Here is an 11,320-nt window from a genome sequence, read left to right as displayed (position 1 = left end):
TTGAATTCACCTCTCCTTATCCATTCCTGCATTCATTCTTGATCAACATGAGGCTCTTCCAGATGTTTTCTATACTTGCAACTATATTTATGTTTTTTTCCACATTTCTTGCCTTCTCATCTGGTCTTCACATTATATTCTTTCTTTTATTTTTTGGCACATTCAGTTGCTGCCTTTTTTTTATCCACTTCTGGTTTGATTTCCATTCCTGCTTGATGTTGATATGCTTCTGCTAAATTAAGTAGAGATGTCATCTTAGATTTATTCTCCTCATGTTTCAAAACTTTCACCACATTTGGATCTTGTGACGTCAGTAGATATGTGTGGAGTCCCACAATTGCAGATCTATACATGTAATCAATTTCAAGGAAGCTCATCCCACCTTCAGAATGGGGAATATATGATCTTGGTAGACACTGATTTTTGTAAATCATTTGGTGAGCATGAAGCATCCTTCTTGTTTTAATATCCAGTCTAGCCAACACTTTTTTGGGCCAGTAAATCACTCTAAAACTATAAGTTAGGGCAGGAAGAGCAAATTGATTTATGGCTTGGATCTTGTTCCTAGATGTCAATGCTGTTTCCAGTATCATCTGAAAATGTTTTCACAACCTGCAGCTGTGCTTTCAGTTCCTCATCTGATGAGCTATACAGTTTTAAATCATCGACAAAGAGAAGATGAGAAGTCATTAGACTTTGTTTTCTAGAAGCCAAATTGTAGCCATGGCCTAAGTTAAGTAAACAGCTTAATGGATTAATGGCAATGCAGAATAGCAGTGGTGACAGAGAGTCACCCTGGAATATTCTTCTTTGGATTTTTATCCCTGGGATAATAATCTGTCCTTTGTCATGGCTTAATTGCAAAGTGGTCTGCCACTATTTCATGGTTACTGTAATATAGTCAATCAGTGTAGGGTGTATCTTATACATTTTTAAGCACTCTTTTATCCATGAATGTGGGATACTATCAAATGCTTTTTTGTAGTCAGTCCATGTCATACTTAGATTCCTCCCCTTCTTACAGTTCTCCACTATAACATTGTTTAACAACAAATTATGCTTTGATTCATATAACTTTCTTTTAGTGCCCTTTTATTCTGCTGCCATAATTGAGTTTTCTTCTAAATGACTATAAACTCTGTCAGCGTCAATTCCCGTGTATAGTTTATACTTCATTGGAAGACAAGGTATCGGTCTATAGTTTTTAGGGTAGCTTGCAGGTTCACTCTTAAGTAAGAGCATTGTTTTTCCTGTTGTTAACCAGTGCGGTGTATGTTTGGGGTGCGCATATAAATAGTTCTTACTCATGGCTAAATTATCATGCAAACAAGTTAATACTTTAAGCCAAAAGTTAGGTACTGCATCTGGGCCTGGGGTTTTCCATTTAGAGGCTTTTCTCAACTTTGTTTCAATCTCTCTGGCTTTTACTTCATCCCATTTCATATTCTGTACCTTTAAACTTCTTATTCTTTCATTTATTTCATCTATCCATTTAGCATCTTTGTTATGTTCCACAGGATCTTCATAGATACTTCTCCAAAATGTATCTACTTCCTCTTTTTTTCACAGTCTTTCAATTCCTTTTACCTTATTTCCCAATTCTCTATAACACCTTTTTTGGGTCATCAATACATTTCTTATTTTGTGCTTTTCCCTTATATTTATTTTTGTATATTTTAAGTCTTTCTGCCTGTTTTGAAAGTTTTAGTTTGTTATCTCCAATATTGCATAATAGATAGTGGTCTGTTCTAATACTGCACATTGCTTTTATCACATCTATCTTTCTTAGTATTTTTGTTGATCTGTTTCCTCTTCTATAATCTTCTAACAATGACACTTCTTGTCTTAGCTGCTTTATAGTTTTCTCTTTTTGATATTTCCATGATGGTATTCACTTTCGCCCCCTCTTTTCCCTCGCTACCCTATGTTCCTGTGGTAGAACTTTATCAGTTATTAATTTAGCAACGCAGTAATATATTCTGTTTACTTCTGTTATATCACATGGATCTCTATGGACAGTCCTAATTACTGTGTTGATTTGTTTTATCAAGCTTCTGACTTTTGGGGTTTTATTAACCTTCTGCAGTCTATTTCTCTCATTGATCTTGATATATCTGTCTTTGTCTATTAAATCAATCAACTCTTCTCTTAACTCATTTTCTTCCATACTGATGGCACATCCTTTGTTTTCCGTTTCCTGCGGACATTCTGTAGAAAGTTCTATAGCATCTTCCTGTGGCACATTTTCTTCAATTTCATCCTGTGTCATCTGTTGCTCTTTCATATGGGAACTCACTGGCCTATCACTCCTCAACATTGACTGCATCAGAGTTTCCTGTTCCTTTCCTTGCTGTCTAGCTTCAAGTGAACATTTATACTGGTTTCCTGTGGAAGGCTCCAAAATATCTTGATATGACACCTGATCAGTTGCTTTCTGTTCCACTGGTTTCCCCTTAATTTGGATATCCATTGCTCTATCCTGTTGTGGTGCTTTCTGCATTTGATTTTCTACACTGAATCCTTCTCTTTGCAGCTGCTCCATAACCTCAATTTGTATTTCTTTGACTTCTCCATTACTAATCTCTTTTTCTAATTTTCCTCTTAGTCTTCTTATTTTTTGTATTGTAAAGTTTTCCATATCTGGATTCCTTGGCCTGTATTTCTCCTCAAACATCTTAGGTACTGCTCTTTTTGTATTGTTTAGTTTTGCTTTCTCCTTTGTATAAATATTACACCATATTAAATCTCTTTTCCTTTCCCATGTCTCTATTTCTTCTTCACGTCTCCTGATCTTCTTGCTTTTCCTTATTCTGGGGACTCACTCCATCATGCTGTGATGTAGTCTGTGTTAGACCTTCTACATTTAATCCTTCACTAGACAGGCACTCCACAACTTCAACTTCTATTTCTTTAACTTCTTCTTTACTAATCATTTTTTCTGCATTACATCTTTGTGCTATTAATCTTTTTATTGTGAAATTTTCCATATCTGGATGCCTTTGCCTGTATTTCCCTTCAAATATCTTTGAAACTGCCTTCTCTATATTAGTTAATTTGGCTTTCTCCTTTGCATAAAAATTGCACCATATCAAATCTCTCTTTCTTTCCCATGTCCATATTTCTTTTTTATATTTTTCCAATATATCTATGTTTTGTTGTTTATATATTCTCACTACCTCAGATGCTTCTTTTTCCAAACAGATCAAAATTTCTTGATCTATATACTGTTTTTCAAAAATCTGTTGTATTAATGAATGCAAATTTTTTTTAAGCTTTTAACAGTTTTTCCTGCAGAAGTATTTTTATTTCCTCTAATTTCTCTCTTAATCATTTTGTATATCTTGTGTCTGGAAATTCTGGGATTTTTACATAATAGTAACAATACATAATTTCTTTCCTATCCTCAATAGTCCATTCTAAGGTATTTTTATCTCTTCTTTAGCCAATCAATTTTTGTCAATTTTGTGGACTGCTACTTCTTCTACAACAAGGGGGGCATCCTCCCTCTGAGCCTTGCCTGGCCCCATTGGAGGAATGTTTCCATATTTTGAGGATTCTACATTGTCATTTTTTCCAGTCCCGGCACTAGTGCGCCTACCAGGATTGGGCATTTTTTTCTGCCCCTTGTGTGTATTTTGATGCCTATACATATTACTCTTGTACCTAAAACCCTTACCACATGTGGCACATTTGTAGTTTTTCTGTCCCGTGTGGGTATTTTGATGCCTATACATATTACCTTTCTGACTAAAACTCTTACCACATGTGACACATTTGTAGTTTTTCTGTCCAGTGTGAGAACTCTGATGGCTTACCATCTGATTCTTCTGTGCAAAACTCTTTTCACATGTGGTGCATTTATAGGGTTTCTCTCCAGTGTGTATATGTTGGTGTTTTACCATGTTACCCTTCAGTGTAAAAGTCTTTTCACACATGGCACACTTATAGGGTTTCTGCCCAGTGTGTGTACTCTGATGCCTATGCATATTACTCTTGTGCCCAAAACTCTTACCACATGTGGCACATTTGTAGTTTTTCTGTCCTGTGTGGGTACTCTGATGACTTACCAGCTGACTCTTCTGTACAAAACTCTTGTCACACATGGTGCATTTGTAGGGTTTCTCTCCAGTGTGTATATGTTGGTGTTTTATCATGCTACCCTTTCGTGTAAAAGTCTTTTCACACATGGTGCACTTATAGGGTTTCTGCCCCGTATGTGTATTCTGATGCCTATGCATATTACTCTTGTCCCTAAAACTCTTACCACATGTGGCACATTTGTAGTTTTTCTGACCTGTGTGGGTACTCTGGTGACTTACCATCTGACTATTCTTTACAAAACTCTTGTCACAAATGGCGCATTTGTAGGGTTTCTGCCCTGTGTGGATATGCTGCTGAAGTACCATAGTCCTTTTCCATGCAAACCTCTTGTCACACACACTGTGGAGCCTTTGATGAAATACCATAATACTCCTCTGTGTAAACCTCTTGTCACACATGGTACATTTGTAGGGCTTCTGACCAGTATGACTTATCATATGCACTCTTATAGTCTTTCTGTCTGTAAAACCCTTGTTGCATGTGACACATTTGTAAAGCTTTTGTTCATTGCATATCTGCTCATGTAATGCCATTGCATTATTTTGTCTTTTCCCACTGTGATTTAATTGATCAGTTAAATCATTAATATTGCATGTGACACTGTTGTTGTGATTAAGCTGACTACATGCCACTTCTATGAGAGTTTGTAGATGCGTTTCTAGTTTGTTTATTTTTTTTATAAATCCATCATCTCCTTCCTTACAGTTATGTCTGGTTTCAGAATGCACTGCATTTTCCCTTGTGATTGACATCTTATCAAAGAAAGATTTGTTAAATTCAGCATCCTGGGGTTTCTCATGGGACGACTGAAGAGTCTGAATCTCAGAGAAATCTGCATCCCTGTTGACTTAAAAGAAAACAAAAATAGTGTGTAAGAACAGGTTTTCTTACCAATAATATTTACAGTGTAACTTTATTACTGTGTCCTCACACAAAGCCTTTTTTAAATTTCTAACTATAGTAAACAAACAATGGATTGTTGTTTCAAAGAATTACATAATGAATGTCACAAAAAATCTATACTACCATTATGCTTTGCTGCTCCTTCTGAATACATTTAACAATGCCATACGGTTGGCTGCTTTTCTTATTAATGCAAATGAGTTTCCAAGAGTTCATCTGGTGCACTTGCCACCTTACTGTTCCTTATAAAATAAATCCCTCCCATTTAGCCCAAATTTCATTTAAGGGCATCATGGGTGCTCTTGGACATAAAACTCTACCCAGGAACCAGTGAAAAGCTAGCATAAGTATTGTTACAATAAGAGAAAAGAGTATTTCAGATTTAAATTTCAAAAGTAATAAACTCCACTACTTTCTAATACAATGGATTTAATCATTTAAAATCCTCTATAATGCTAGAGACAAAATGTTTTTATGGCAGTATAAATCTGTTGCATTTGATATATTTAGGAGCTGGTGGGAACAACTAGACTTCATGCCTTAATTTTGCTACAACATGCACTTTGCTTCTGATGGAACAGTAAGAATGATTGCCCATAGGTTGGCAGGTTCATGGTTATATACTAGGCTATTGACCAATAGGGAAAGCCTAGCTGTGCAATCCATAATAGATTCCCTATAGTATTCCCATATTGTTCCATAATAGAATCCCTATATTAATGGGCTTTTATTAGGATGGGGTATATTAGGAAGTTTGCCGAGGTTATATGGATGGTATTTTAGTTTGGACATTACTTTCTGCCTCTGTCAATCAGAAGCATGTTTAATATTTAAATATTTTTGCGGTTAACGATTTTATGAATAAACTGTATTTTGAGGGAGACATTAAAATTTTATATATGACAAATTTTCAATATCGACCAGAAACAAATTTAAAGATCAGGGCAAACACAGCTATTTACTCAGCAAAATAATAAAACTAAAGATTCAAAAAGGAGATAAAACATCTTTAGATTTGGTAAAAATTTTAAATACAAAATTCTGAAAAATACAAGAATGCAAAGAGGAAAGTATAGTAAAAAAAACCCTGAAACTCACCTAATAATATTCATTCCGTAAAGTTAAATAAATTAGGTAACATAAATAAGTTGGTAAATAGAACTAATTACAGTTAAATCAATGTATTAAATTCCCTGAAAGACATAGAAAAGTGACAGGTACAGAAGAAGTATTGTGAGCATTCAGAAAAAGTACAGGAAATGTAACAAAATGAATACAATATAAACACACAAACTTTGCCGGTAGGCTAAAAAACAAACAGCTGGTATGAGGCAAGCACTGCAGAAACACAATATCAGTGATGTTGTTCCTTTTTAATGGACATGGAACTTCATCAGAAAACAAAATCACTAGCAAACTAATTAGTTTAAATATTACAAAAGTTACTCCTCTATTTAAGTAATAACATAAGTTGCACATCCATTCCTAAAGACAGTAACTGCATTTAAAGTGACATTACAACAACATTTCACAAGATGTAACATCTTATGATAACATTTAAAATTTCAAACAAATCCTTAAATTAAATTCACTTTAAGAATACTCTTTAGATTAATATTTTCATTGAGCCACGGAAAATGGTCTGACCTTAGAAATATCTGCCATTAACATTTTTAGCTTCCAGGATGTTGTTGCAACTAAAAACAAAACTTTCAGTGTTAATCTGTTCCAAAACACTAAAGCAAAATTTAAGAAAATGCTTACACTCTAAACTATGCCTAGCCAAAGCATTACAGACATCTTTGTTTTTAACTGCCCTCATATGTTGTCTAATCCTAAAACGTAGTTCTCTGACACTTTTTCCCAAATAATAAAAAATAAAATTGTGAGCATGTGTCACAGCTGGCCAAATAAACAATACAACAACTATGGCAGTTATATCTTCTTTTGGCTATATATGTGTAATCAATATATTCAAAATAAAAACAGCTTGTGTTACTAATATAACTACATTGTTAATAGTTGGTACATGAAAAAGTAAGAGAGTGGGGATAAGAATACTAGGGTACTTACTGACACAGAACCTGGTTATAAGAGAGTGGGGATAAGAATACTAGGGTACTTACTGACACAGAACCTGGTTATAAGAGAGTGGGGTAAAAATACTAGGGTACTTACTGACACAGAACCTGGTTATAAGAGAGTGGGGTAAGAATACTAGGGTACTTACTGACACAGAACCTGGTTATAAGAGAGTGGGGTAAAAATACTAGGGTACTTACTGACACAGAACCTGGTTATAAGAGAGTGGAGTAAGAATACCAGAGTACTTACTGATATAAAACCTACTTATAAGAGAGTGGGGTAAGAATACTAGGGTACTTACTGACACAGAACCTGGTTAGAAGAGAGTGGGGTAAGAATACTAGGGCACTTACTGACACAGAACCTGGTTATAAGAGAGTTGGGTAAGAATACTAGCGTACTTACTGACACAGAACCTGGTTATAAGAGAGTTGGGTAAGAATACTAGGGTACTTACTGACACAGAACCTTGTTATAAGAGAGTGGGGTTAAGAATACTAGGGTACTTACTGACACAGAACCTGGTTATAAGAGAGTGGGGTAAGAATACTAGGGTACTTACTGACACAGAACCTGGTTATAAGAGAGTTGGGTAAGAATACTAGCGTACTTACTGACACAGAACCTGGTTATAAGAGAGTGGGATAAGAATACTAGGGTACTTACTGACACATTACCTGGTTATAAGAGAGTGGGGTAAGAATACTAGGGTACTTACTGACACAGAACCTGGTTATAAGAGAGTGGGGTAAGAATACTAGGGTACTTACTGACACAGAACCTGGTTATATGAGAGTGGGGTAAGAATACTAGGGTACTTACTGACACAGAACCTGGTTATAAGAGAGTGGGGTAAGAATACTAGGGTACTTACTGACACAGAACCTGGTTATAAGAGAGTGGGGTAAGAATACTAGGGTACTTACTGACACAGAACCAGATTATAAGAGAGTTGGGTAAGAATACTAGGGTACTTACTGACACAGAACCAGATTATAAGAGAGTGGGGTAGGAATACTAGCATACTTACTGACACAGAACCTGGTTATAAGAGAGTGGGGTAATAATACTAGGGTAGTTACTGACACAGAACCTGATTATAAGAGAGTGGGGTAAGAATACTAGGGTACTTACTGACACAGAACCTGGTTATAAGAGAGTGGGGTAAGAATACTAGGGTACTTACTGACACAGAACCAGATTATAAGAGAGTTGGGTAAGAATACGAGGGTACTTACTGACACAGAACCAGATTATAAGAGAGTGGGGTAAGAATACTAGCATACTTACTGACACAGAACCTGGTTATAAGAGAGTGGGGTAAGAATACTAGGGTAGTTACTGACACAGAACCTGATTATAAGTGAGTGGGGTAAGAATACTAGGGTACTTACTGACACAGAACCTGGTTATAAGTGAGTGGGTTAAGAATGCCAGCGTACTTACTGACACAGGACATGGTTATAAGACAGTGGGGTAAAAATGCTAGGTACTCACCGATGCAGAACCTGGTTATAGGAGAGTTGGGTAAGAATAGTAGGGTACTTACTGACACAGAACCCAGTTATATAAGAGTGGGGTAAGAGTACTAGGGTACTTACTGATGCAGAATCTGGTTATAAGAGAGTGGGATAAGAATATTAGGGTACATACTGACACAGAACCTGGATATACGTGAGTGGGGTAAGAATAGTAGGTTACTTACTTATGCAGAACCTGGTTATAAGAGAGTGGGGGCAAGAATACGAGGGTACTTACTGACACAGAACCTGGTTATAAGTGAGTGGGTTAAGAATGCCAGCGTACTTACTGACACAGAACCTGGTTATAAGAGAGTTGGGTAAGAATACTAGGGTACTTACTGACACAGAACCTGGATATAAGAGAGTGGGGTAAGAATACTAGGGTACTTACTGACACAGAACCTGGTTATAAGAGAGTGGGGAGGGTAAAAATGCTAGGTACTTTACTGACACAGAACCTGATGGGTAAGAATACTAGGGTACTTACTGACACAGAACCTGGATATAAGAGAGTGGGGTAAGAATACTAGGGTACTTACTGACACAGAACCTGGTTATAAGAGAGTGGGGTAAGAATAGTAGGGTACTTACTGACATAGAACCCAGTTATGTAAGAGTGGGGTAAGAATCCTAGGATTCATTTCTGACATAGGACCTGGTTATAAGAGAGTTGGGGGTAAGTATTTGAAGGACATGGATAAAATGGGAAGGTTAGCAAGAAATTTAAATGTAAAGTGGGGAATAAGACAAGAAGATAACTGAGCAGGAATTGTATAAGATATGTTGTATAGAAGGGGCAGAGGTTGAAAAGTGATAGTGGAGTATGAGCTGACAAAGAAAAACCGAGTTACCCTGCTGAGGAACATATGCATGATCACCTGTGGTTTAAGTGTTTTATCATCTATTTAATTTGAGATAAAGGATTAAATTAGTAATCACACTGTTTTATTTTCACTTCATTGCACATCTAACAACTAATCAGACCACTGACCTCTTTCTTTGTATTACAGCCTACTTTATTAAACAGATAAACATCTTAGCCACTTTGTGCATGTCAATGCCCTCTTCAAGTCAGTTTCTTTTACTGAATCACATACAGCCCATTTTTTTAAATATTTCTGTTTTCCAAAAGTTTTCAGTTCCACATTTTTAATCTCTGTAATCACATGTTCACCTCTCTTATTGATGGTTTGTCTTTAATTTTCCATTTTCTAGTTTCATCTTTCTTAGTCACTACCAACACTAAAGTTAGCAGTGCCTTCACCTCTTTAATGAGTGCTATTTTACACCAAGTCAGCAAAATCATCTCTGTACTAAGATTATAAGATTAATCATATTATTCAGATCATTTTTGTAACAAAGTAACTCCACACATTCTGAAAATATACCCCCCCCCCAAGAACCTCCTTCTTGACCATCATATCTCTAACATATGCCTTGTCTGCAGGAATATTTGTTCCAGTCTCATAGGGGTGTGGAAATACTTATCCACACATTTCCATGCAAAACTTCTATGATTTCTTAATTTAAATGCATATCTGGGATTAAGAGAAATTTCTCCTCCAGTGATCATCTGTAGCATCATTATTTAATCAATCATTCACTCCAAGTACTTTTTACCCTTGCATCGTACTGTTTTCTCAACTCTAACATTTACATGCGTTTTTTATTACTCTTTTCTGGTGTGCCATTCCTGCTCTGGCCCAAGTTATAAAATGTACTTCTCATGGTTTAACCAAATTATCATCTAACCACAACATATCTTCCTTAAGCGCTAACATTAGATCTGTATATGCAAGTTGATCTAAGTTCAGTAACCCCAATAATTTGTCTAGCTTCATCCCATTTTATTACCTTATGTCCTTTTATTACCTGTCCTCAAAATCTCAATTATTTGTTCTTTCTTCTCCAAATGCTCATTACATTTTCTTCTTATAACAAATAGTATTATCTATACATGGTGTTCTGTTTTTCCAAGGTCTAACTTCCTTTAATGTAAAAACTTGCTTAACACTTTTATGAATATAAGTTTGTACAGAATACTCCCTCCTGTACTTACTCCAGACTCTTAATTTACACTTAATTGAAAGTTTTAACAAATGGAATATATTTCATGTACTTACTGCTAATTCTGTTACCAGGAAGCTGATTTTGCTGTAAAGTCATTCCTCTGTCACCATTATCAGATGGAAACATCTTATCTTTCAAAATAATTGACCAAAGGTGGTTCACTGGGATGTTATACCCTAAAAATTGCAATGAGACAAAATTTAAAAATAACCTGTATTCTTCCAAGAATACTCACATTTCCAAAGGGTTGTTCTCAAAATACAACTGAAGGAAAATGATAACCCCATAACAGAGATACATTTCATTAAAAACCTTGCATGAATACAAGTCACCTCAAGTAATTTCCATATTGTTAAACCTTTATTTTGTGTGTGTGTGTGTGTGTGTGTGTGTGTGTGTGTGTGTGTGTGTGTGTGTGTGTAAATATGTTAACTTTTTATAGTATTTATTTTTGTAGTGTTCAGAGTCAAACACATACAGCTCCACCAGTATTTATTACTTATTTATTACATTTTGGTAATTCAGCAAATATAGTGATATAAATAACCACTTCAGTCTGACCCACAGTCAGCTGCATAAAGAAAATAAACTAAACATTGTGTAGTAAAAAAAGATATATAGTGAAAACTATACAAAAA

At 35.6% G+C, this 11,320-nt stretch overlaps 1 protein-coding gene across 1 annotated transcript in view; it reads right to left on the bottom strand.

Annotated features, from left to right (window-relative positions):
• Positions 1 to 3,423: 3,423 nt before the first annotated feature.
• The window catches only part of LOC122798762 (zinc finger protein 41-like), a 139,521-nt gene continuing 131,624 nt past the window's right edge, over positions 3,424 to 11,320 (bottom strand). Inside the window, exons 3-4 of the mRNA XM_044067870.1 lie at positions 10,736 to 10,858; positions 3,424 to 4,948 (exon numbers count right to left, since the gene is read on the bottom strand). Of these exons, the coding sequence (XP_043923805.1) occupies positions 3,447 to 4,948; positions 10,736 to 10,858 (1,625 nt within the window). The 3' untranslated portion in view covers positions 3,424 to 3,446. The remainder of the gene's footprint in view (positions 4,949 to 10,735; positions 10,859 to 11,320) is intronic.

This window comes from Protopterus annectens, chromosome 3.part1, assembly GCF_019279795.1.
Source record: "Protopterus annectens isolate FY-2018-M chromosome 3.part1, PAN1.0, whole genome shotgun sequence".
Lineage (NCBI taxonomy): Eukaryota > Metazoa > Chordata > Ceratodontiformes > Protopteridae > Protopterus > Protopterus annectens.
The sequence above is the reverse complement of the archived record's forward strand: the minus strand, read 5'-3'. Positions and strand labels throughout refer to the sequence as shown.